Below are 27,784 nucleotides of genomic sequence, written 5' to 3' on the forward strand. Positions count from 1 at the left end.
TTAGAAAGTTCCTCTGTACAAACCCCATTCCTTTTTTAATACTTCTACCCACAATGCTTTGCAATTGTACACTTTGATGGTTTGCACTATTTCTGTATCAAATGCCTTTACATTTGTCAATAGACATAGTTGTTTTTCATTATACTTCCATAACTTTATCATTCTTGATAGTTACAACAATGTTCTCAAATTTAATTTTCTAATATAACTACTCATGGTAAGTAAATAAATGTTTGTTAGTTTGATAGAATATATCACACAAATAAATGTACATTTCAAATGTCAAAAACACGACTGGAAAAAGTTTCTTAGGAACAAGTTAACTCAGTAAGGATATACATATGTAATATTTCTAAAAATCTGAAATTGAGTTGTTACACCAGTTTCAGTTATTTTGTATTACTTTGTTATAAAAACACCCAACAAGCACAGTATTGCACATTTATACATAATTTATTTATTCTTTTTCTTCTTTTCTTTTTCCTTTTCTTTCTTCTTAGCTTCTTTCTCTGCTTCTTTTTGTGCCTTTTCTGCTTCCTTTTGAGCCTTTTCCATTTCCTTGTTGTTCTTCCCACATATCGACATTAGTTCACGGGACATGTAGTAAGGTTTCTCTGGTGAACCATCATGTCTCTCACAATCCTCCACTGTAAAAAACAATCCATAGAAATACTGTTAAAAGATATAGTAAATTTATTTATAATGATTACATGAATCAAAACTATGTGAAACTTAAAGAAAACAAATATCAGCAGTTATCCCACAATTAGATATTATTCCTCAATATTTTTCCTTGTTCAGCTGAGGAAAATATGAGTGACCTACTAAAGGGGTATTGTCACAATGAGTTGCTACGAGTGACCTAGGGGGTATTGTCACAATGAGTTGCTACGAGTGACCTAGGGGGTATTGTCACTATGAGTTGCTACGAGTGACCTACTAAAGGGGTATTGTCACAATGAGTTGCTACGAGTGACCTAGGGGGTATTGTCACTATGAGTTGCTACAAGTGAACTAGGGGGTATTGTCACTATGAGTTGCTACGAGTGACCTAGGGGGTATTGTCACTATGAGTTGCTAGATGAGTAGTGACAACACTTTGATCACAAGTATTTTCTGGCTGAATGAAGTAAAATATTGGGGAATAATATAATTATACCTTCCCAAGCATAACCTATGAACAATTGGGAAAAGTAATGATGTTTTGACTCGTAATACTTTGAGCACTGCAGAAACTAGTGATGTAGACATGAGTTGTTGTATGTAGAACAACCAGGATATATAATCATTATTTTCTGTTCAAAGACAATAACTTGGCTTGAGTATAGTATAATATGTCATATTCCAGTAGTCAGAAAGACAAAAGATTGTATAGTTTGGCCACTAGGGGCGCTGTTGAGAAGCAGCTATTTGACCACAAGTGATCAAGGGCCATGATACCAAATGGCATCTTGCTAAGTGGTTTATGGTAAGGTTGAGTTTAGGAAATACTTACCATGACAACTATCCTGCTTCAATTTTGTCAAGTTTATCAGCATATATTAGAGTGAAAACAGAATTTTCCTGTATTCTTCTCTATAACAGTTTACAACTCAGTTTTCCCTGACTTCTTATCTAACCCCACCCCCACCCCCACCCCCCCCACCCCCATCTGTAGCAATATATACTTACAGAAGCATATGAAGAGTGTATCTACTGCCATGTCATAGACACCAAAGAAGGCTGAAGCTATTACGTATGCACCAATTACTATCAGCTGTAAGTATGGAGACAAAACAGATAGAACAAGTTAATTATGAATACTGTAATAGACTTTAGTATAATCAGTATTTTGTTATCATTACTGTCAAAGCTGAATAATTCACCATATTGTTTGAGGTCATTGGTTTCTCCAATACAAGGATATTAATAGATTTGATCAATATTTACTAAGTAACTTAATAGCTCCTTATAATAATTCAGAGCAAAGGGATGACATGACATGACATGACATGACATGACGACACGATATGATACGACAATGCACAGCACAGCACAGCACAACTCAACGCAATGCAACTCAACGCAACACAACGCAACACAATGCAATGCAATGCAACGCAACACAATACAATGCAGCGCAATGCAACGTAACGCAACCCAACCCAACCCAACCTAGCACAGCGCGAGGCGAGGCGAGGCGATGCAATGCAACGCGACACGATGCGATGCAATGCAACGCAACGCAACGCAACGCAACGCAACACAACACAACACAACACAACACAACTCAATAACTGACTGTTGCTCACCAGGAAAGGAACCCAGGCATAGTTGAGATCTGGCATTATTACTACATCTTCAGTAATTGTCACTTGTCCATTTATAAAATAAAATGCTGGCAAGATCACTATTAACACTACTGAAATTTTGGCCAAAAATAGTAAAAAACTTGTGACTCCGTCAAGAACAGCAGCTCTGAAATATACAAAACGTGAATTTCACTAAAACATATTTCATATCAATATCCTCATTTCTATCATAAAATATATTTGATATGATCATAATTATAACTACTCGTATAAAAGTACTAAAAATAAGTCCTGTGTTTGGCCCAGTTAAGTATCCCCTCCAAATTAATATTGCTATACTCCCCCTTATATTGGAATGGAGAAGGCCACTTTAGAATAAGTGTTTACAACTAAAATTACTAATTACTATATCTACAAAATAATACTTGAAATAAAGCATGCAGATGTGAAATTTATTTGGCTTTCTGAACATCAAATTATGGTTAATTTTACGATTGAAAGAAATAGTGTATTTTCGGTATTTTGTAATAAAATGTTCATGTTGGTTAACAATCTGAGCTGCTCAATGAATAAATAATATTTTTTCCCTGTGAGTCCAAATAAGGTATGTTTCAGAAATCTATATGCTTTTCAATTATAATAAGTAGATTTAAAATTTGAATATTAAATGTGCTAGCCAATCATAACGCATTCTCCCAACAGACAATGCTAGCCAATCATAAACACTGAAATTACTCACCTGACAATGCTAGCCAACTGTAAACACTGAAATTACTAACTTGATAATGCTAGCCAATCATACACACTGAAATTACTCACCTGACAATTCTAGCCAATCACAAACACTGAAATTATTCGCCTGATAATTCTAGCCAATCATAAACACTGAAATTACTCACCTGACAATGTTCCTCATGAGTAGGAAGAAGACAGTTTTTGCAGATGAACAGAAATTTTTACCATACACAGCAATCTAGAATTATAGAGAAACAAATATTGATATGACTGCCATACAATTTATTGTATCAATACTGAAGTAAGAAATACGTATGAAAGTTATTTTTGAGTCACTGTGCAGGTAAGATTTTCATCAATGAATTCTCAGTTATTCATTACCTTTACATTAATCACGTCTACATACATGCAAAGAAAGGTTAAAGATACATTGACATTTATATAAAAACTGTCTGTTTATTTAGACTATTGACAGTGGTAGAACTAATACTACTACTATAAGTGTTACTTTGCAATTGTTACTTTGTACAAAAACAACTTGAATCATCAAATAGTTTCACACTTTATACGTAAGGAGTAAAGGGCAGAAATTTTCTATTGCCCAGCCTGACATAAAATTATTGACATTATATTTGCTTAGAGTAACATCAACCGGGCTATCGTAAAACTGATGTTGTATCTCTGGACTCTGTTTGTTGCACACCAGATTCTTTATGAACACTCCTTGTAAGCCTCTTTCTGGACTTTGGCTGCCTGACTAGGACTAGTTTTCTACAAGTTTGATTTGAATTAATACATTGTGTTTTTTTAATACAAACCTCAATGTAAGCATTTCTGTTCAACCATTTCAGGAACTTCTCCAGACACCAGAAACAACATTTTAGACATTTGAAAAAGAACTTGCTGACTGGATTCTCAGCAGCTGAAGAATGAAATGAAATGATAAATGTAAGACCTAAGTCTCAATATAAACAGACAAACTTTGTTTGTTTTAGATAGGAACAAGTAGGAACCTTGTCAGACTGGCAAAGATTACAATATTGCCAATGGGGATTTTACAAGAGTTGTCTGATGATTGCACAATGCGTGAAACTCCGAATTACAACCAAGCAAGAGTTCCAGTACTACCAAAACTATATATATATATATATGTTAAGGGTAGAAGAAAATCAAGTCGGGTTTTTCGTCTCTACAAGCCTGTTTCGTGAGTAAATCACTCGTCAGGAGATGTTGATGTACATCTCCTGTGTACATTTTAAACTTAAAGAATCATATTTTTCAGGATTATGTGTGTGTATGTATATATATATATATATATATATATATATATATATCACTGAACAGAAGGTAGACTTCTGCTAAACGGTTATTCTCTCTAGCAAGGTATAACAGTGCAGTGTTCCAAGGATGACATTGACAATATTACAGCATAGCGCCCTCAACGGCTGGACAATCTCTAGGTCTCAGTTACAAGAAGCAACAGGTGGTTGTCAGAATCCCAGTGTAACAGAAGTAATGTTATTGTATTTGGTACGTAAATTCAAGTGATGGTATTATTTTAGGATTATCTATAACTTCCTGAATAAAATAACTACCTTTAAATTTCTTTTCAAGTCCTTGTAAGAGTGACCTTATAAACTGCAGTAATGCTATCAGAAATGAACCAAATGCCAAAGATCCTAAATGATATCTGAAATGAAATTCAAAGTCAAAATATGAAGGAAGACATTTAGACAAAAATTTTATGAATAAACACAAGGTAAACAAAATTAAAATTTTATGAGAAACTTTCAGAGCTTATTTCAGTCCTACACAAGATTTAAATTTTACATTTATAAATAGTTGACATGTGAGGAATATATAAATAATTGATTACATTTAACATATCATCAAGTACTTGTATTTCACAACTACAATTCAATCAATAACATTTTTACTTTTCAATTTATCCATGTCAACTTTCTTTTAAAATAAACTATTCTCCTGCATTACCAACACACACACACACACACACACACACACACACACACACACACACATGCATGCACACACACATGCATGCATACACACATACACACATGCACACACACACAGACAGACAGACAGACACACACATAGACACACACACATACATACATACATACAGACACACACACACACACAGACACACACACACATAGACACCCACAAACAGAGAAACGTACACATTATAGGCATACACACATATATACACATACATGCACACACACATATACATGCACATGCATGCACATACACACACATGTATGTATGTACATACACACACATACATACACATGCACAAACATAATGCACACATATATACATGTACATACATACATACACACATACTGTCAAACACATACACTTACTTTTTGTTAATCAACCACCTGACCAACCATTTTTACAGAGTTGTGATGAGAAACAAAGAAATAATAAGGGTCCTTCTTTTACACCAATTCTGACTAAATCATACTTGAAAAAACTCACCGTAGAGACCGCCAGACAGATCTAATCAATGGTATAGAAGGTATATCATCAGGTTTGGTAAATGCCCAATAATAGCCTGCAAAGGCACCGGCTAATGACATCTCACCAAATGCAATCACAAAATTAAGGAACCAAAACATTGCAAAGAGATTGTAGAATTGATATGTCCATATGGTCCACTCCCAGTAGTAGGAACCTCCCCATACACATGTTGCATTGGATATATTACTATATAGTGGATAGAAATCCTTTGGGGGGAAAAAAATCAAAAATTGAAATGAAGATTTCTCTCAGATAAAAGAAAAACAGTTTGGTTGAATTTGATGCAATACATACATTGCATATCAACCAATATAAACAATGTATTCAATACTCACAACCAAATGGAACAAATTGTAGAATATAATGTGCACATAATGAATCTATTGACACACAATGTAGCACTATTGTGTTATGTTGACCCACTTATATACAAACAAACAAGTCAGCTACATGAGGTGAATATATGGAAGAGTTTTGGGGTCTAAGGCAGCTAATATAAATTTTGCCCTAGAAACCTTAATTAAAATACAACTCCAGAGCCCAAAGTTTATGAAAACATTTTTATTTTCTGGAGTAGCGTTTACTTTTAATGTCAATATATTTAATCTCATGAGTGCTAGAAGATCATTTGACTCACTATAATACTATAGATACTAGTAGAAAAAAACAACAAATAATTCTGAGCGAAAATAATGCATTCCAAATAATTCAACTTACTTCTGGGATACATTCTGTGCCATTGGTAATATTAAATCCTGGTTCTGCCTCTCCAACATAATAAATAGGTGTACTGATGGTGGCCAGGAATCTGAATACACTAGTTAGGGTGCAATAACTATTACAACAATGTTCTTTAAGATCATTTCATATGATGTCAATTCAGTTTACCTGGCTCTGTACTCTGTCTTAATCCAGACTGAAAGTGACCAAGATCATTTTAAAATATATTTGTTTGACAAAGACAGAGGTAAGTGTCTTTGATTTTGTGTTACCATTCGAATAGCAGCCGGTACATTGTCTGCATATATAATAGCAGCTGGTACATTGTCTGCATATATAATAGCAGTTGGTACATTGTCTGCATATATAATAGCAACTGGTACATTGTCTGCATATATAATAGCAGCTGGTACATTGTCTGCATATATAATAGCAGCTGGTACATTGTCTGCATATATAATAGCAACTGGTACATTGTCTGCATATATAATAACAACTGGTACATTGTCTGCATATATAATAGCAGCTGGTACATTGTCTGCATATATAATAGCAGTTGGTACATTGTCTGCATATATAATAGCAGCTGGTACATTGTCTGCATATATAATAGCAACTGGTACATTGTCTGCATATATAATAGCAACTGGTACATTGTCTGCATATATAATAGCAGCTGGTACATTGTCTGCATATATAATAGCAGCTGGTACATTGTCTGCATATATAATAGCAGCTGGTACATTGTCTGCATATATAATAGCAGCTGGTACATTGTCTGCATATATAATAGCAGTTGGTACATTGTCTGCATATATAATAGCAACTGGTACATTGTCTGTATATATAATAGCAACTGGTACATTGTCTGCATATATAATAGCAACTGGTACATTGTCTGCATATATAATAGCAACTGGTACATTGTGTGCATATATAATAGCAGCTGGTACATTGTCTGTATATATAATAGCAGCTGTTACATTGTCTGCATATATAATAGCAACTGGTACATTGTCTGCATATATAATAGCAGCTGGTACATTGTCTGCATATATAATAGCAGCTGGTACATTGTCTGCATATATAATAGCAACTGGTACATTGTCTGCATATATAATAGCAGCTGGTACATTGTCTGCATATATAATAGCAGCTGGTACATTGTCTGCATATATAATAGCAGCTGGTACATTGTCTGCATATATAATAGCAGCTGGTACATTGTCTGCATATATAATAGCAGCTGGTACATTGTCTGCATATATAATAGCAACTGGTACATTGTGTGCATATATAATAGCAACTGGTACATTGTCTGCATATATAATAGCAGCTGGTACATTGTACTAACTTTAAATTAAATCAATTTTAATTCTGTGCTTCTTGGTAATCACGAATAATATAAGTGATATCAAATAATGAAATGACTTTACACAACCAAAACCTTTAATTAAAAAATGCTATATTTCTTTCAATGCCATAATTCCACTTTAAGAAAGTTTTTGTTTTTCTAACTAAATGTCAAATTAATTATTTTATTTAAACCTTAAAGTTCATTTTTAATGAAAGGATACATTGCTACCGTTCCCCAGAGAGCAAGAACACCAAGCTGTAGAACAAATGGGGTAAGTGGCCAGAATAATGTGTACACCATATAACCAATGGCTCTGAAACAAAGTTATACAGAAATATTTAACTGAGATGTACAAGTTTAGTTTTGAAGGCAAAACATTTTGAGTTGAATTTTGTTGTCGCCATCCAGTTCATTTTTTGTAATTTAATTAATTATGTACTTTTTATCAATAAATATGTATATATGTACATTTATATGTATTACGAAATGAAAAGTGACCACTAATTTTATGTCATCGACCAAAGAATACAAATATTTTCATTCTTAATTCTTACCGACTAGCTTCAGCTATAAGTTCTATGGCCAACTGGATTCTCTTCCTCAGGAATAGTATCAGTAGGAAAAATATCAGGAATATTATACCAAGAACAATTCCTGCATGGAAAACAATGAAACTGTATTATACTAAGAACAATTCCTGCACAGACAACAATGAAACTGTATTATACCAAGAACAATTCCTGCACAGAAAACAATGAAACTGTATTATACCAAGAACAATTCCTGCATGGAAAACAATGAAACTGTATTATACCAAGAACAATTCCTGCATGGAAAACAATGAAACTGTATTATACCAAGAACAATTCCTGCATGGAAAACAATTAAACTGTATTTGTTAAGTGAATGAATGTATTCAACTGAATAAGACAATCATGTAATCCTATGATAATAAATATTAATATCTGTGTGTGATGAATTCATGTATATTACAACACATGATAAATAGGGTATGAAAATGAGGGAGTCCTTTCTTGGCAATATACTTTTCATAAATGCAAAATGTTGAAGGTTTTGTTATCTTACCTGTATATTGGAACTATAGAAATTAAAACTACATTAGTATTTTTGGAATCAGACAGTAAATAATATATTAGAAAGTTGTTAAACTACCAATAATTAGACATTGTACATTTTAATTTAAGTCAGTTGTATCCTGAAGAGGTACAGAAATAAATTGAAATGTGTAGATCCTAAAATCAATTTGATTGGATTTTTTAGTATTGTACAATATTATGTGTACAGCGACACATGTATACCCACAGGTAATGAATACTATTCACGTTGTACAATATTATGAATACATTATAAGTCATTTATTCTAACTAAACAGTTTCAGTTCTAGTTGTGGATAATGTACCTTTAATTAAGTGTTTAACTTAATGTACTAAAACAACAAATCAAAAGCAGAAGTTATATACATTTGAAGTGATTCACAACTAAAAAACACCCTTCCATTATTACACTTTATTACGGATGAAGCCATAAACCAAGCAAGTGGGGTTTCCCAATAAACAATGTTTATTATACCCGACTTGCTGGCTTACCAAGTCAGGTTTGTAGCACTTGAATGGCTAATTGGGAAAAACCGCCATGTTTAAATTTGCAAAAGTACAATGTATACTGAGTTTCTGAGATTTTGATGACATATATGAGATTTTGATAAAATAAATGAAATAATTGATCTTGTGAAGGCAGTGATGAGTAATAAATGGCAGTTATCACTAAACAAACCCACATGAAACACTAGAAACTAATGAAAGGTGTTGTGCCTCAGGGATGATTTAAAATCTTTCCAAACTTTGCAATATGGAAACTTGATTCTGATCTTTTTGAAATAATAAAAGAAATTTGAGATTTCCTCATCCTGTTATTGTTTAAATCAGACAACCACAATGTTTTCACTGAGAATTGTTAAATACCAATGATTAGAATTGTACATGCTAATTAGAGGTCTTTTTTATCCATAAATACAGTACAGTAACATGGTGAAATTGGGTGCAGGTCAACATCAATTTGACTGGATTTATAATTGTACCATACATGTATTATGTGTATGGCAACACAAATACATTTACCTACAGGTGATTCAATACTATTCAGGACATACAATATTATGAGTAAGTTTTGACCATCAGAGGTGAAATCTCATAATAGACACTAAATCTAACAAGACTTTCAACAAGTATGAAAAATCTCAAAATTGATATCTGACCAGTAAAACATGTCAAAATTATATACATATATACATACCAAATCCTAGCCAGACTCCTAGCATAGTATCGTAAGTCTTATATACATATATACATACCAAATCCTAGCCAGACTCCTAGCATAGTATCATAAGTCTCATAATCTGTAATTTGACCATTCTCTTCAGCATCAATCAGATTGAAATAATTAACAAAACAATATGAAGTACCTGTAATATAAAAAAAAATGAGTAGAAGCTGGTCACATAGGAGGAAAATAACATTTTAAAAATAATACCAGATGACCTGCAAATGACCTGTACTGGCTAAACTCAACAGGTGGCTGTATACTGAACCTGGTCAAGTTCATTTTACAGTTACTACATCTATAAATTACTCTCGTTGAGGGCACCCTACTCACACTGCCCTGAATGGGACACAATGGGGTCAACTAACTACTAGTACATTGACATGCTTGAATCAATAAATCATCAAGAATTCACAATTGTCTTCTTAAAAATCAACTTTATCCCATGCTTTCTAATTTCCCCCTTTAAACTTGACTATAGGGGTTCAAAAAAATATCAAAACAGAGACATTATACTTACATAGAGCCAGTAGTATTAGGACACCAAATATTATAATCCATATCATAATTTTTGCCAACCACCTCATTAGAATAATTACCAGGAAAGCTACAATTGCTGCAAGTGCCAAACCACTAACGAGACAAAATCAAATATATCAGGAATGAGAAAAAAGTTAATAAACAGCACAACTTTAGAATTATTGCATCTTTTAACATTTTACCTACAAAACTGTAAGTACTGCATGTGTTTTCCATACAAAGGAATGATAATTATATTAAATGTGTGTATCAAAGAAATGGGTAGTCATGAGGTGAAGCTTTCCATATTGTTACCTTGTCTACAGATTTCATTTGTTCTGAGTTTTCCTCTGTAGTATCTTAGCTTGTCTACTAAGTTTTCCACTGTAGTATCTTAGCTTGTCTACAGTAAGTTTTCCACTGTAGTATCTTAGCTTGTCTACACTAAGTTTTCCACTGTAGTATCTTAGCCTGTCTACAGTAAGTTTTCCACTGTAGTATCTTAACTTGTCTACTAAGTTTTCCACTGTAGTATCTTAGCTTGTCTACTAAGTTTTCCACTGTAGTATCTTAGCTTGTCTACTAAGTTTTCCACTGTAGTATCTCAGCTTGTCTACAGTAAGTTTTCCACTGTAGTATCTTAGCTTGTCTACTAAGTTTTCCACTGTAGTATCTTAGCTTGTCTACAGTAAGTTTTCCACTGTAGTATCTTAACTTGTCTACTAAGTTTTCCACTGTAGTATCTTAGCTTGTCTACTAAGTTTTCCACTGTAGTATCTTAGCTTGTCTACAGTAAGTTTTCCACTGTAGTATCTTAACTTGTCTACTAAGTTTTCCACTTTAGCATCTTAGCTTGTCTACACTAAGTTTTCCACTGTAGTATCTTAGCTTGTCTACACTAAGTTTTCCACTGTAGTATATTAGTTTGTCTACAGTAAGTTTTCCACTGTAGTATATTAGTTTGTCTACAGTAAGTTTTCCACTGTAGTATCTTAGCTTGTCTACTAAGTTTTCCACTGTAGCATCTAAGCTTGTCGACAGTAAGTTTTCCACTGTAGTATCTTAGCTTGTCTACACTAAGTTTTCCACTGTAGTATCTTAGCTTGTCTACAGTAAGTTTTCCACTGTAGTATCTTAGCTTGTCTACAGTAAGTTTTCCACTGTAGTATCTTAGCTTGTCTACTAAGTTTTCCACTTTAGTATCTTAGCTTGTCTACTAAGTTTTCCACTGTAGTATCTTAGCTTGTCTACTAAGTTTTCCACTGTAGTATCTTAGCTTGTCTACACTAAGTTTTCCACTGTAGTATCTTAGCTTGTCTACAGTAAGTTTTCCACTGTAGTATCTTAGCTTGTCTACAGTAAGTTTTCGACTGTAGTATCTTAGCTTGTCTACTAAGTTTTCCACTGTAGTATCTTAGCTTGTCTACAGTAAGTTTTCCACTGTAGTATCTTAGCTTGTCTACTAAGTTTTCCACTGTAGTATCTTAGCTTGTCTACAGTAAGTTTTCCACTTTAGTATCTTAGCTTGTCTACTAAGTTTTCCACTGTAGTATCTTAGCTTGTCTACTAAGTTTTCCACTGTAGTATCTTAGCTTGTCTACACTAAGTTTTCCACTGTAGTATCTTAGCTTGTCTACAGTAAGTTTTCCACTGTAGTATCTTAGCTTGTCTACAGTAAGTTTTCCACTGTAGTATCTTAGCTTGTCTACAGTAAGTTTTCCACTGTAGTATCTTAGCTTGTCTACTAAGTTTTCCACTGTAGTATCTTAGCTTGTCTACTAAGTTTTCCACTGTAGTATCTTAGCTTGTCTACAGTAAGTTTTCCACTGTAGTATCTTAGCTTGTCTACTAAGTTTTCCACTGTAGTATCTTAGCTTGTCTACTAAGTTTTCCACTGTAGTATCTTAGCTTGTCTACAGTAAGTTTTCCACTGTAGTATCTTAGCTTGTCTACTAAGTTTTCCACTGTAGTATCTTAGCTTGTCTACTAAGTTTTCCACTGTAGTATCTTAGCTTGTCTACAGTAAGTTTTCCACTGTAGTATCTTAGCTTGTCTACTAAGTTTTCCACTGTAGTATCTTAGCTTGTCTACAGTAAGTTTTCCACTGTAGCATCTTAGCCTGTCTAGTAAGTTTTCCACTGTAGTATCTCAGCTTGTCTACTAAGTTTTCCACTGTAGTATCTTAGTTTGTCTACACTAAGTTTTCCACTGTAGTATCTTAGCTTGTCTACTGAGTTTTCCACTTTAGTATCTTAGCTTGTCTACTAAGTTTTCCACTGTAGTATCTTAGCTTGTCTACAGTAAGTTTTCCACTGTAGTATCTTAGCTTGTCTACTAAGTTTTCCACTGTAGTATCTTAGCTTGTCTACTGAGTTTTCCACTTTAGTATCTTAGCTTGTCTACTAAGTTTTCCACTGTAGTATCTTAGTTTGTCTACAGTAAGTTTTCCACTGTAGTATCTTAGCTTGTCTACTAAGTTTTCCACTGTAGTATCTTAGCTTGTCTACAGTAAGTTTTCCACTGTAGCATCTTAGCTTGTCTACTAAGTTTTCCACTGTAGTATCTTAGCTTGTCTACTAAGTTTTCCACTGTAGTATCTTAGCTTGTCTACAGTAAGTTTTCCACTGTAGCATCTTAGCCTGTCTAGTAAGTTTTCCACTGTAGTATCTCAGCTTGTCTACTAAGTTTTCCACTGTAGTATCTTAGCCTGTCTACACTAAGTTTTCCACTGTAGTATCTTAGCTTGTCTACTAAGTTTTCCACTGTAGTATCTTAGCTTGTCTACTAAGTTTTCCACTGTAGTATCTTAGCTTGTCTACAGTAAGTTTTCCACTGTAGTATCTTAGCTTGTCTACTAAGTTTTCCACTGTAGTATCTTAGCTTGTCTACTAAGTTTTCCACTGTAGTATCTTAGCTTGTCTACAGTAAGTTTTCCACTGTAGTATCTTAGCTTGTCTACTAAGTTTTCCACTGTAGTATCTTAGCTTGTCTACTAAGTTTTCCACTGTAGTATCTTAGCTTGTCTACAGTAAGTTTTCCACTGTAGTATCTTAGCTTGTCTACTAAGTTTTCCACTGTAGTATCTTAGCTTGTCTACAGTAAGTTTTCCACTGTAGCATCTTAGCCTGTCTAGTAAGTTTTCCACTGTAGTATCTCAGCTTGTCTACTAAGTTTTCCACTGTAGTATCTTAGCCTGTCTACACTAAGTTTTCCACTGTAGTATCTTAGCTTGTCTACTGAGTTTTCCACTTTAGTATCTTAGCTTGTCTACTAAGTTTTCCACTGTAGTATCTTAGCTTGTCTACAGTAAGTTTTCCACTGTAGTATCTTAGCTTGTCTACTAAGTTTTCCACTGTAGTATCTTAGCTTGTCTACTGAGTTTTCCACTTTAGTATCTTAGCTTGTCTACTAAGTTTTCCACTGTAGTATCTTAGTTTGTCTACAGTAAGTTTTCCACTGTAGTATCTTAGCTTGTCTACTAAGTTTTCCACTGTAGTATCTTAGCTTGTCTACAGTAAGTTTTCCACTGTAGCATCTTAGCTTGTCTACTAAGTTTTCCACTGTAGTATCTTAGCTTGTCTACTAAGTTTTCCACTGTAGTATCTTAGCTTGTCTACAGTAAGTTTTCCACTGTAGCATCTTAGCCTGTCTAGTAAGTTTTCCACTGTAGTATCTCAGCTTGTCTACTAAGTTTTCCACTGTAGTATCTCAGCCTGTCTACACTAAGTTTTCCACTGTAGTATCTTAGCTTGTCTACTAAGTTTTCCACTGTAGTATCTTAGCTTGTCTACTAAGTTTTCCACTGTAGTATCTTAGCTTGTCTACTAAGTTTTCCACTGTAGTATCTTAGCTTGTCTACTAAGTTTTCCACTGTAGTATCTTAGCTTGTCTACTAAGTTTTCCACTGTAGTATCTTAGCTTGTCTACTAAGTTTTCCACTGTAGTATCTTAGCTTGTCTACTAAGTTTTCCACTGTAGTATCTTAGCTTGTCTACTAAGTTTTCCACTGTAGTACCTTAGCTTGTCTACAGTAAGTTTTCCACTGTAGTATATTAGTTTGTCTACAGTAAGTTTTCCACTGTAGTATCTTAGCTTGTCTACTAAGTTTTCCACTGTAGTATCTTAGCTTGTCTACAGTAAGTTTTCCACTGTAGTATCTTAGCTTGTCTACTAAGTTTTCCACTGTAGTATCTTAGCTTGTCTACAGTAAGTTTTCCACTGTAGTATCTTAGCTTGTCTACTAAGTTTTCCACTGTAGTATCTTAGCTTGTCTACTAAGTTTTCCACTGTAGTATCTTAGCTTGTCTACTAAGTTTTCCACTGTAGTATCTTAGCTTGTCTACAGTAAGTTTTCCACTGTAGTATCTTAGCTTGTCTACAGTAAGTTTTCCTCTGTAGTATCTTAGCTTGTCTACTAAGTTTTCCACTGTAGTATCTTAGCCTGTCTACAGTAAGTTTTCCACTGTAGTATCTTAACTTGTCTACTAAGTTTTCCACTGTAGTATCTTAGCTTGTCTACTAAGTTTTCCACTGTAGTATCTTAGCTTGTCTACTAAGTTTTCCACTGTAGTATCTTAGCTTGTCTACTGAGTTTTCCACTGTAGTATCTTAGCTTGTCTACAGTAAGTTTTCCACTGTAGTATCTTAGCTTGTCTACTAAGTTTTCCACTTTAGTATCTTAGCTTGTCTACTAAGTTTTCCACTGTAGTATCTTAGTTTGTCTACAGTAAGTTTTCCACTGTAGTATCTTAGCTTGTCTACTAAGTTTTCCACTTTAGTATCTTAGCTTGTCTACTAAGTTTTCCACTGTAGTATCTTAGTTTGTCTACAGTAAGTTTTCCACTGTAGTATCTCAGCTTGTCTACTAAGTTTTCCACTTTAGTATCTTAACTTGTCTACTAAGTTTTCCATTGTAGTATCTTAGCTTGTCTACGGTAAGTTTTCCACTCTAGTATCTCAGCTTGTCTACAGAGTTTTCCACTGTAGCATCTTAGCCTGTCTACTGAGTTTTCCACTGTAGCATCTTAGCCTGTCTAGTAAGTTTTCCACTGCAGTATCTTAGCTTGTCTAGTAAGTTTTCCACTGTAGCATCTTAGCTTGTCTAGTAAGTTTTCCACTGTAGCATCTTAACTTGTCTACAGTAAGTTTTCCACTGTGGCATCTTAGCCTGTCTAGTAAGTTTTCCACTGTAGCATCTTAGCTTGTCTAGTAAGTTTTCCACTGTAGTATCTTAGCTTGTCTACTAAGTTTTCCACTGTAGCATCTTAGCTTGTCTACAGTAAGTTTTCCACTGTAGTATCTTAGCTTGTCTACTAAGTTTTCCACTTTAGTATCTTAGCTTGTCTACTAAGTTTTCCACTGTAGTATCTTAGTTTGTCTACAGTAAGTTTTCCACTTTAGTATCTTAGCTTGTCTACAGTAAGTTTTCCACTGTAGTATCTTAGCTTGTCTACTAAGTTTTCCTCTGTAGTATCTTAGCTTGTCTAGTAAGTTTTCCACTGTAGTATCTTAGCTTGTCTACTAAGTTTTCCACTGTAGTATCTTAGCTTGTCTACTAAGTTTTCCACTGTAGTATCTTAGCTTGTCTACTAAGTTTTCCACTGTAGTATCTTAGCTTGTCTACAGTAAGTTTTCCACTGTAGTATCTTAGCTTGTCTACTAAGTTTTCCACTGTAGTATCTTAGCTTGTCTACTAAGTTTTCCACTGTAGTATCTTAGCTTGTCTACACTAAGTTTTCCACTGTAGTATCTTAGCTTGTCTACAGTAAGTTTTCCACTGTAGTATCTTAGCTTGTCTACTGAGTTTTCCACTGTAGTATCTTAGCTTGTCTACAGTATATTTTCCACTGTAGTATCTTAGCTTGTCTACAGTAAGTTTTCCACTGTAGCATCTTAGCTTGTCTACTAAGTTTTCCACTGTAGTATCTTCGCCTGTCTACAGTAAGTTTTCCACTGTAGTATCTTAGCTTGTCTACAGTAAGTTTTCCACTGTAGTATCTTAGCTTGTCTACTAAGTTTTCCACTGTAGTATCTTAGCTTGTCTACTAAGTTTTCCACTGTAGTATCTTAGCTTGTCTACTAAGTTTTCCACTGTAGTATCTTAGCTTGTCTACAGTAAGTTTTCCACTGTAGTATCTTAACTTGTCTACTAAGTTTTCCACTGTAGTATCTTAGCTTGTCTACTAAGTTTTCCACTGTAGTATCTTAGCTTGTCTACTAAGTTTTCCACTGTAGTATCTTAGCTTGTCTACTGAGTTTTCCACTGTAGTATCTTAGCTTGTCTACAGTAAGTTTTCCACTGTAGTATCTTAGCTTGTCTACTAAGTTTTCCACTTTAGTATCTTAGCTTGTCTACTAAGTTTTCCACTGTAGTATCTTAGTTTGTCTACAGTAAGTTTTCCACTGTAGTATCTTAGCTTGTCTACTAAGTTTTCCACTTTAGTATCTTAGCTTGTCTACTAAGTTTTCCACTGTAGTATCTTAGTTTGTCTACAGTAAGTTTTCCACTGTAGTATCTCAGCTTGTCTACTAAGTTTTCCACTTTAGTATCTTAACTTGTCTACTAAGTTTTCCATTGTAGTATCTTAGCTTGTCTACGGTAAGTTTTCCACTCTAGTATCTCAGCTTGTCTACAGAGTTTTCCACTGTAGCATCTTAGCCTGTCTACTGAGTTTTCCACTGTAGCATCTTAGCCTGTCTAGTAAGTTTTCCACTGCAGTATCTTAGCTTGTCTAGTAAGTTTTCCACTGTAGCATCTTAACTTGTCTACAGTAAGTTTTCCACTGTGGCATCTTAGCCTGTCTAGTAAGTTTTCCACTGTAGCATCTTAGCTTGTCTAGTAAGTTTTCCACTGTAGTATCTTAGCTTGTCTACTAAGTTTTCCACTGTAGCATCTTAGCCTGTCTAGTAAGTTTTCCACTGTAGTATCTTAGCTTGTCTACAGTATATTTTCCACTGTAGCATCTTAGCTTGTCTAGTAAGTTTTCCACTGTAGTATCTTAGCTTGTCTACTAAGTTTTCCACTGTAATATCTTAGCCTGTCTGCAGTAAGTTTTCCACTGTAGTATCTTAGCCTGTCTGCAGTAAGTTTTCCACTGTAGTATCTTAGCCTGTCTGCCGTAAGTTTTCCACTGTAGCATCTTAGCCTGTCTACAGTAAGTTTTCCACTGCAGTATCTTAGCTTGTCTACAGTATATTTTCCACTGTAGTATCTTAGCCTGTCTACAGTAAGTTTTCCACTGTAGCATCTTAGCTTGTCTGGTAAGTTTTCCACTGTAGTATCTTAGCCTGTCTACAGTAAGTTTTCCACTGTAGTATCTTAGCTTGTCTACAGTAAGTTTTCCACTGTAGTATCTCAGCTTGTCTACTGAGTTTTCCACTGTAGTATCTTAGCTTGTCGAGTAAGTTTTCCACTGTAGTATCTTAGCTTGTCTACACTAAGTTTTCCACTGTAGTATCTTAGCTTGTCTACACTAAGTTTTCCACTGTAGTATCTTAGCCTGTCTACAGTAAGTTTTCCACTGTAGTATCTTAGCTTGTCTACAGTAAGTTTTCCACTGTAGTATCTCAGCTTGTCTACTGAGTTTTCCACTGTAGTATCTTAGCTTGTCTACAGTAAGTTTTCCACTTTAGTATCTTAGTTTGTCTACTAAGTTTCCACTGTAGTATCTTAGCCAGTCTACAGTAAGTTTTCCACTGTAGCATCTTAGCTTGTCTACTAAGTTTTCCACTGTAGCATCTTAGCTTGTCTACAGTAAGTGTTCCACTGTAGCATCTTAGCCTGTCTAGTACGTTTTCCACTGTAGCATCTAAGCTTGTCGACAGTAAGTTTTCCACTTTAGTATCTTAGTTTGTCTACTAAGTTTTCCACTGTAGTATCTTCGCCTGTCTACAGTAAGTTTTCCACTGTAGTATCTTAGCTTGTCTACAGTAAGTTTTCCACTGTAGTATCTTAGCTTGTCTAGTAAGTTTTCCACTGTAGTATCTTAGCTTGTCTACTGAACATTGTTTTCTTTAAATATTTGGCTCTATATAATCTTATTAGATAGATAGATAGATAGATGGACAGTAAGTTTTCCACTGTAGTATCAACAGTCAACATACTAATATGTACAATTAATCATTTTACTTACAGTAATATAATCCACCATGAATCCTCTAAATCACTAACGATCTCATTTCCAAAGGCAATGACACTACGGAAGAAAAGTACAAATAATTAATAACATGTATTGCTGTGACAGGGAAAACTGATTTATCACTTTAAGTTATGGTGTACCAGATCACTGTACAAAAATATGAGTGTGCTGGTTAGAATGTTAGTTCTTAAGGCGAAGCTCAAAGTTTGAGAACTTTGCAAACAAATTATTTTAAAACTAGCTAGTAAAATTAGTAGAACTATAAATGATTTGATTATACCATGATCAATTCTAATTAAACATAATTTATTTGTAGATATATTTAATTACCAAGTTACTGATAGAACTAAATTAATGTTCTTTATATCATTCATTCATTTGAGATCTACTATTAACAGTCTTTAGTTATGACATCTTTTGATATACTTTGATGGATTCTCACCTGTCGATGGCGTCTAGATCATCTTCAGTCAATGTTTGATTGTTTGGTAACGTAGCGTTAACCATATCTTCTGGAACTGATGAGCCATCCAAGATAAAATCAGGAATGCATCGTCCATTGACTGAAATGATATTAGGATATCATGGTCGATTTCATGAGAAGTTCATACAAATTTGATAATCTCAAATGATGTAACTATATTCGAGTATAAGGTAGACTGAAACGGTGGGACAATGTCAGCAGTATTTCCTTGATATTTAGTATCACAAACATGCAAACAAAACAAGATTATCATGAAATTACAAGAAAAGGAAACAGCATATATTAAACCTTTGTTGTAAAATATTCTAAGGATGGTTCTTATAATTCTATGTGATATGAGATAACAGAAAAACAACAAATTCTGAAAAAAAATGTGAAAATCAACAGGTGGTTACTGAGACTATAGTTATAAACAAAAATTAAATTGGTTTTTTTTAATCAATATTGATTACATAATTATATGGTAATTAAAGTCTTTTTAATTATTTTTCTAAACTGTTGCTAAACTGAAGATATAACATATAGCTGTAATAAAATGATGACTTACGCTTTGAACTTTCGACATAATAAGAAGCACAATCTTCATCTTCAAACAATTCCATGGGTTCCTGTTTTCAAATAGAAAAAAGATACCATTTCATATAAGCAAATATGCTGAAAAGTGATATACATATGTGTAACAAAATGAAATTACAAAATATTCAGTTGGAATTTTCAACTTTGGAATGAATATTCACCTTTGGGACATGCATTGTTTAAATACTATTTGATGTACAGTATCTCTTTTGAAACTTTTAATATTTTTGTGTGTGTGGCAATTTTTCACATGTTAGTTCCTCTTAATATCTGACTAAGTAGGAGTACTTATAGTCATGTCACATTTATAAATTGATGTACTGATTCACACAACATAAAGCTATCTCCAGTTCATCTGGTACAACTACTCCATTTAATATTCCATTTTCAATTGATTTATTTTGGAGAAAAATTGTTGCTGCTAAATAAGCTACTTTAAGTCTAGAACCAAATACATTTGTTGATAGTATCATTATACATTCTATTCAGACACAGAGTTAAAATCCTGTCATAGAGCTGTGTAAATGCAATGAACATTTAAAAGAAGACAAAATTGAGGAAAAGGAATAATTCCTAGTACCTTTCCTGATGAAGCTGGATTAACGTTATACTTGCAGATGAATTTGTCCCATCTGACATTACTTGGGTTAGTCAAGTACATAGCCTGTTCATCATTTCCATTGAAATTCTCTGTTGGACATTCCTCTATACAAACCTACAAATAAGATATTGGTAATAGATTAAACCTCTGGTAATTGATGTCAAAGTAAATAGTTTTTGTTTTGTTTTGTTTTGTTTTGTTTCCAGGTTACATGCTTTGGGCTGTAGATTGCTAAAAGTTCAAAGGGACATCTTTCAATATAAACTGTACTAAAAGATAGTGCTATATTGGGAAAGATATAAAGATAAAAACAAGACCATTATAAAGAAGTCTAATGTCCACTTCTGAATTAACCATTTATCTTCAGAAGACATGACAATTAGGTGTTATTCCCAATATTTTTCTTGGTTCAGCCCAGGAAAACATGAGTGACCTAAGGGTTGTCACTACTCATCTATTGACTCGGAGTGACAACTGAAAGAACAAAAAAATTGCCAATTTTTCAAAGAAAGGGGGAAAGTAAAGGTAATTTTGAACATTCTGACCTAATATTTCGAACATAGCAGAACCAGTGATGTAGATGCACATTGTCATGACATAGACACACAGCATTCCATATGTTTTGTTCTAATTGGCTCCTGCACGGTATAATTGGTCTTAATTATCTTAATGGTGACCTCGTTTGGTCAGCTCTGATTAGTAATGATTATTTTTGACTTACTTGAGGGGTATCACACTTCCTCTCATATCCTGTCCATGTATCATTACTAGTGCATTTTCGGAAATCAAAATAAAATAAATATCGTTTTTCCCTGTAAAAGTAAAGGGAGAAATTGAACTAAATCTGAGTACAACATGTTACATAAAAGAACAAGTCATTGAGAACGACATACTCCCCGCTATGATTGGGTTTTATGGAACTGGCAGTTTATGTTGTCATTTTCTTGATATCACTACTCTGATCACGCAACAACACTTGTGAACCTAAATCAAACAGATTTAGATATGTTGTGTCTGCTCGTTGGACATGGAACATGCCTACTCATGTTGTGTCTCCTCGTTGGACATGGGACATGCCTACTCTTCAAGATGACGTGATGGAATAAACCATTCAACAATAAAGGATAGGTCGGGTAAGGAGGGGGGGGACCTGTTCAAGCATGTCTGAGTTATGGCTTTGGACATGAAAACTGCGCCAACAAAATCGCTGCCAGGCAGCCATATCAGATTGTGTCATGACGAAAATGGATATGCACATATATGTCATAGAACACTGTCCTAATACCAACTTTGAATGAGATCTGTTCAAGCATGTCTGAGTTATGGCTTTGGATATGGAAAATTCCCAAACAAAATGGCCGCCAGGCAGCCATATTGGATCGTATCACGACAAAAATGGATATGCACATGTATGTCATAGAAAAGCATGTCTGAGTTATGGCTTTGGACATAGAAAATTCGCAAACAAAATGGCTGCCAGGCAGCCATATTGGATCGTATCAAGATGAAAATGGATATGTACATGTATGTCATAAAACGCTGTCCTAATACTAACTTTGAATGAGATCTGTTCAAGCATATCTGAGTTATGGCTTTGGACATGGAAAATTTGCAAAAACAAATGGCTGCTAGGCGGCCATATTGGATCGCATCACAACAACAATGAATATGCATATGCATGTCATAGAACACTGTGTTAATACCAACTTTGAATGAGATCTGTTAAAGCATGTCCGAGTTATGGCTTTAGACAAATTTTCTATGGCTTTAGAAAATTTGCAAACAAAATGGTTGCTAGGCGGCCATATTGAATCATATCATGAAACAAATTGATGTGCATATGTATGCCATTGTATGTTGCCCCTGTACCAAGTTTGAAAAAAATCGGTCCAGGCATCTCCAAGAAACGGCTCTGGATGGACGGATGGATGGACGGACGGACGCATGCACGCACGCATGAACGGAATCGGAACCCAATCCATAAGTCCCCGTCCCGGACTTCGTCCGGTGGGGACTAACTACTGCCATGCAGTGTTGATAGTGGGACTACTAGTTAAACATTTGTTGAATTAGTTTGTAGATGTAGAACTATGTTATAATTGCATACATTATTCTACACAGCAGTTATGTATAACCTCTTCGGTGGTACACATTTATTGCTGCAGAATCAAAGTCTTTCAGAAATTATATACAGTGGTGTGGTAGTATCTCAAATGTCTTGTCTAGTAGAAGCCTAGAACCCATATTATTTTTCTCAAATAGTACAGGACACAGCGTCATGTTCTATATTATTTTAACAGATAAACATTGCATGCTTCCTTGAGTAGCCAGAAAGAAACAATTTATTATCCTTATGCTGTCATTAATATGCAGTCTAAATTCTCACAATTTAAAAGTAATTTTATGATAAAATACAACATTAAGAATTAATTTTCCATTCACAAGATATATATTAGTGTATCAGTATGTCCAACATGAAATACATGTTTATTTCTGCAACCAAAACAATCTGTAGTTAAAATGTAATAGTGGTGGTATCACAGACTTAATTCGATTAATCTGAAGATTACTCACTCTACATCCACATGACAAATACGCCCAAGTGAGTCAGTCTTGTAAACAAACTTTTCTAGATCGCCATTTGTGTAGGCTACCAAAAGAAACAGAAACAGATGATTAAATGATAAATAAATCATGTACAATAAACAACAAGCTACCCGGTAACTGCAATCATGTACCACATCACCCGAATAAACATACAACAGCATAGCCTCACCGTTAGAATTCAAGACAACATATTCTAGTAGTCAACATGTTAGAGCTTTTATAGTCTGTCTATCAATTGGATCTGTGACTCTGCTACACTACAAGGTACATTAGTGGAGTGTGCAGTGGATTGACAGATCTAGCCAAGAGATAGTCTAGAGAATATACTAGTATATGGCTTTGAAGATCTCTCTCCAAGAAGAGATTCAAAACCACGGATAGTCTCTAGACCAGCTAGGGAGACAGCCTATGAGAACTTTGGATGCCGAGTAAATATTAAAATTGCATACTGGCAGTTGTTAACTATCCTAAAACTATGTTATTTAACAGTGAATTAGCTGCAGCGATACCTTGTTAAGCTATGTTATTTGACAGTGAATTATTTGAAGTGATACCTTCTTCACTGATATCACTTTTAACAGATCATCATGAATGAATTCCTCAACGACTTATTAAAATTCTGTAATTGTTAATGAACAACTTCGGCAAATACATACTGTTGAGATTATTGCATATCTAAAGTACTACTGATAAGGATTAGAATGTTGATTGTTAGGTTTCCATAGTTACCATAGTAGGCGATGAAGCCAAGACCAAGACAGAATGCAACAAAAATTAAACAGCAGATAACATCTGTACAGCTCCTACAATGGGTAAACAAGAAAATGTTATGTTTTTTTAACATCGTTTTATGACAAATGTATTGGCGAGTTAATGAGACAGCAATATCATTTATCTCCAGCATGATAACTGTATGGTAGTAGTCCCTAATTATGTACATAAACGTTCAATTGTCTTTCATTCATTCAATAATAAATTTAGTAAAGAGATCTCTTTGCAAGGTATCGCTAAGATGTCATAATAGTCAGTTGGCAGGTAAATAGTGATTGTATTCTGTATTGATATTATTTGATAGTATTTTTCATTAATTCAGTTAGCGCTACTTGTTTTATCATTCTAGGTGTCAATCTCCAATCTCTGTATGTGTACATTCCATATACGCATCTTGATGAAAAAAAATGTGTAAAGATATACAATAAATTGTGAATTCATTTAATATTACTGGAAGTCGATATCTTTGCAGATGATATCTGAAGGGAATGGTACTTAATATTATACAACGACTGTTGATAACAAACCTGTTTGTAATTGGACCTTTAAAACTTGGATCATATTTCAGTGGTTCACCTGAAAAAAATATGAAATATCTGTTTATCGTACATGATTTTTGCATCTCAATGTAGATATAATAGTATGATCATGAGCATTGATTGATAGGTCATCAAAGGCTAGCTTTACAGTGTTTTTTTGTCAAGGGCAATCATTATTTAACAAGTTCTGTCTAATCTAAACCAAGATATGATACCAGTGTGTACCAACTCTTCAAAGTTTTGATCTCCTATCTTCCACACACACAAATATTGCTTCTTGAAATGGTTGCAGTTTTAAGTAAAATGAGTTTTGCAATCATTGATGGCAAGAAGCAACAGAAAGTGCCAATTGTATGACCATTTGTGTATTTGTCATTTCATCTGCATAGTTTTCGTCATTTGCATATTTTATGCAATTTCCATATTGATTTAATTGGCATTTTGATGATGTCATTTGCAAATTTACTCTATGATCTCCTGAGTCCATGGTGGAATTTAACACCATACTATTTCACTACTAGTAGTTAAAACATGTTAAATGGAATTTGTCACCTGAAGTGTGGTTGACTCATGAAAAATCTTTGTGCTCCAAAGAAAACATTTTTAAGCAGACTTGGTCATTTTAACCACTAAAAAACACGATGGTGAACATTGTTTATTATTTGGAAGGCCACCGTGCAGAGAGATAAATTACCTTGTTGGGTTAATATGTTAAAGAACTTACATGTAACATGAAATATGAAATACGACAAAATATATTTCAATTATCATTTGAGTGTAATTACATTAGATACGGGGAAATGTTCATTATATTTCAAACTGTGTATATGGTATTCATGGTTACTGATTTACAGCCCATAAGGTCTGGGATAGATAACTATGGGTTTAAAAGCATTGCTTAGTTGTTACAGCAGGGAAATACTCAAATGACGTCTTTGTGTGTAAATCAACTTGACATAAGTTTTCTTGCTAACCTGAAAACATTTTTCTGCTGGCATAACAAAACCCACAAAGAGGCCTGCGGTTTTACGATAGTGCTCTCTCTCTCTCTCTCTCTCTCTCTCTCTCTCTCTCTCTCTCTCTCTCTCTCTCTCTCTCTCTCCTCTCTCTCTCCCTCCCTCCCTCCCTCCCCCCCCTCCCTCCCTCCCTCCCTCCCTCTCTCTCTCTCTCTCTCTCTCTCTCTCTCTCTCTCTCTCTCTCTCTCTCTCTCTCTCTCTCTCTCTCTCTCTCTCTCTCTCTCTCTCTCTCTCTCTCTCTCTCTCTCTCTCTCTCTCTCTCTCTCTCTCTCTCTCATATGCAGAAAATAAAACTGTCCAAACAACAATATCATCCTCGGAAATACCAATGCTTCTTTTATCTAATTGTCTATGTTATATACATTGTACATGTGGGCACATCACGATACACGTATTTAATTGAAATGCTTGAGTAACTAGTTTTCTGTCTCAACACATAGCTACATACAATCTGGTCAAACGCCACTCTAGGTACATGTATTAACCTTTAACATGGTAACCCCATCAAATACTCTGGCGTACTTCCTGTATCTCCACTAATATTATATCTGTAACTGTTATCAACTACTAAGATCTTTTAACATTATTTTTATCAATGGAATGACACTTGTTATAGCTCCCACACAGTAAAAGTTAATAAATTTGTTCTATTACAGAAGATAGAGTATGTAAATAGTAAGAGAAATGAATGAATAAATGTATATCTATAAATTATACTGAGCATACCAAAGAGAAAATAATCAGCATTGTTCTAAGCCTACTTGAATATTAAAGTCCTGCTATAGGAGTAAACGTACTTTAAAAGGTACCACATGCAAAAATAATATTTCTTTCTGGTACGAATGTAAAACTATTCATAACAAAATACCGAGTAATTGGCTTGGGTATACTATAATCAAGCATTTGTCAGTACAATTTGAATTACCACGTTATAAATACAAAGTAGAATACAAGTATATATTCGGTGTTTTGCATAATGTGCCTAATTTAACAACACCTCAGTTTATATGAAATATATTGTTGTTACATAATCCACTGTGCAAGTTTCGGTTGAGTCTACAGACTTGGCTATCTGGTTCAATGTGCTGCCTCAACGCAAACGACATATGGTCAAGCCAGGTAGCTATTAAAGTATGTGGGTGTGGGATAGTTTCGGTAATGATCACAAGCACTCGAATCAATCTGTATGATTTTTTTTAATGTATAGTAAATAAGAATATACATTTTTTTAAATCATACAGATTGATTTGAGTGCCTGTGGCAATGATGACATTATTGCATGTAACGAATACAGACTATTGTCTTAGATCATGTAGACGACGAATACAGATTATTGTCCTAGATCATGTAGACAACGAATACAGACTATTGTCTTAGATCATGTAGACGACGAATACAGACTATTGTCTTATATCATGTAGACAACAAATACAGACTATTGTCTTAGATCATGTAGACAACAAATACAGACTATTGTCTTAGATCATGTAGACAACAAATACAGACTATTGTCTTAGATCATGTAGACAAAGAATACAAACTATTGTCTTAGATCATGTAGACAACGAATACAGACTATTGTCTTAGATCATGTAGGCAACGAATAAAGACTATTGTCTTAGATCATGTAGACGACGAATACAGACTATTGTCTTAGATCATGTAGACAACGTATACAGACTATTGTCTTAGGTCATGTAGATGACGAATACAGACTATCAGGACAACGTTTCTAAACAAATATAGGACCAGTCAAACAATTCTTTATTTATGATGTCACATCACCTATGACTTGATAGATGTATTCAAAAAGGCCAAGCATTATGATTAACTTGATTGTGAGGACAGGGCTATTTTGTTCAAAACATGTCCGTTCCTAAATGAAGATACATATATCAGTTTGAATGAATCGTCATGTGAACAACGGAAGGAGAATAACATTGTAAGAGAAAAACACCCGAAATTGATCCTAAGTTTCAAAGAAAACCAAGGATACACTCGTACCACAATACATGAGAGAAAGGTTTAGTACATGCATGTAATACCGTATACGCGAAGTTACGACTTTAATATGGTCATGGTGAATATTTAACTGTGTTTAGGTTGGTCAGCAGGATTACAGTATGTTGTATTATATTGTTTTGGCACCGGGTTTACCCTTGACCACATGTGACTTCTTATCCGAATCTCATAACAAATAGACATTTTAGTCTTTTGAAGAGGAGATCGATTTTGTGGAGCTCTGTCTGAGTAGAATGATTAGTTATCTATCATTTTCAAATATAGACAATGGGATAGGTCGGCCTGAATGAGTACACATAAAAAAAGTCGTGACTCCGTATATAGGAGATAACACAAGATATAATTCATACTGATTACATACGGATGTCCTCGTCGAGTACAAGGAAGAAGCACGTCTACAAAAGAATTTAAGTGTTGATTAAACACAACCTACCGTATTCAGGTTCATCATCGACCGAGCCGACAGAGTCGTAGTCAGAAATGTCCTCAACTTCATCTTTCTTGTTCTTTTTGCCCAT

At 34.4% G+C, this 27,784-nt stretch overlaps 1 protein-coding gene across 1 annotated transcript; it reads right to left on the reverse strand.

The window, feature by feature from the left end:
• On the reverse strand, positions 1–27,784 carry LOC144440753 (choline transporter-like protein 2). Its single transcript, XM_078130132.1, has 22 exons — positions 27,700–27,784; positions 24,217–24,265; positions 23,648–23,721; positions 22,886–22,961; positions 21,033–21,123; positions 20,291–20,425; positions 19,682–19,742; positions 19,093–19,213; positions 18,645–18,707; positions 10,514–10,626; positions 10,025–10,135; positions 8,208–8,307; positions 7,874–7,966; positions 6,294–6,384; positions 5,535–5,782; positions 4,622–4,716; positions 3,845–3,948; positions 3,191–3,264; positions 2,292–2,457; positions 1,672–1,756; positions 526–647; positions 1–105 (listed from the first exon to the last, which is right to left on the reverse strand). The coding sequence occupies exons 1-22, from the start codon at positions 27,782–27,784 to the stop codon at positions 1–3; spliced, it is 2,262 nt and encodes a 753-aa protein (XP_077986258.1).

This window comes from Glandiceps talaboti, chromosome 10 (assembly GCF_964340395.1).
Source record: "Glandiceps talaboti chromosome 10, keGlaTala1.1, whole genome shotgun sequence".
Lineage (NCBI taxonomy): Eukaryota > Metazoa > Hemichordata > Enteropneusta > Spengelidae > Glandiceps > Glandiceps talaboti.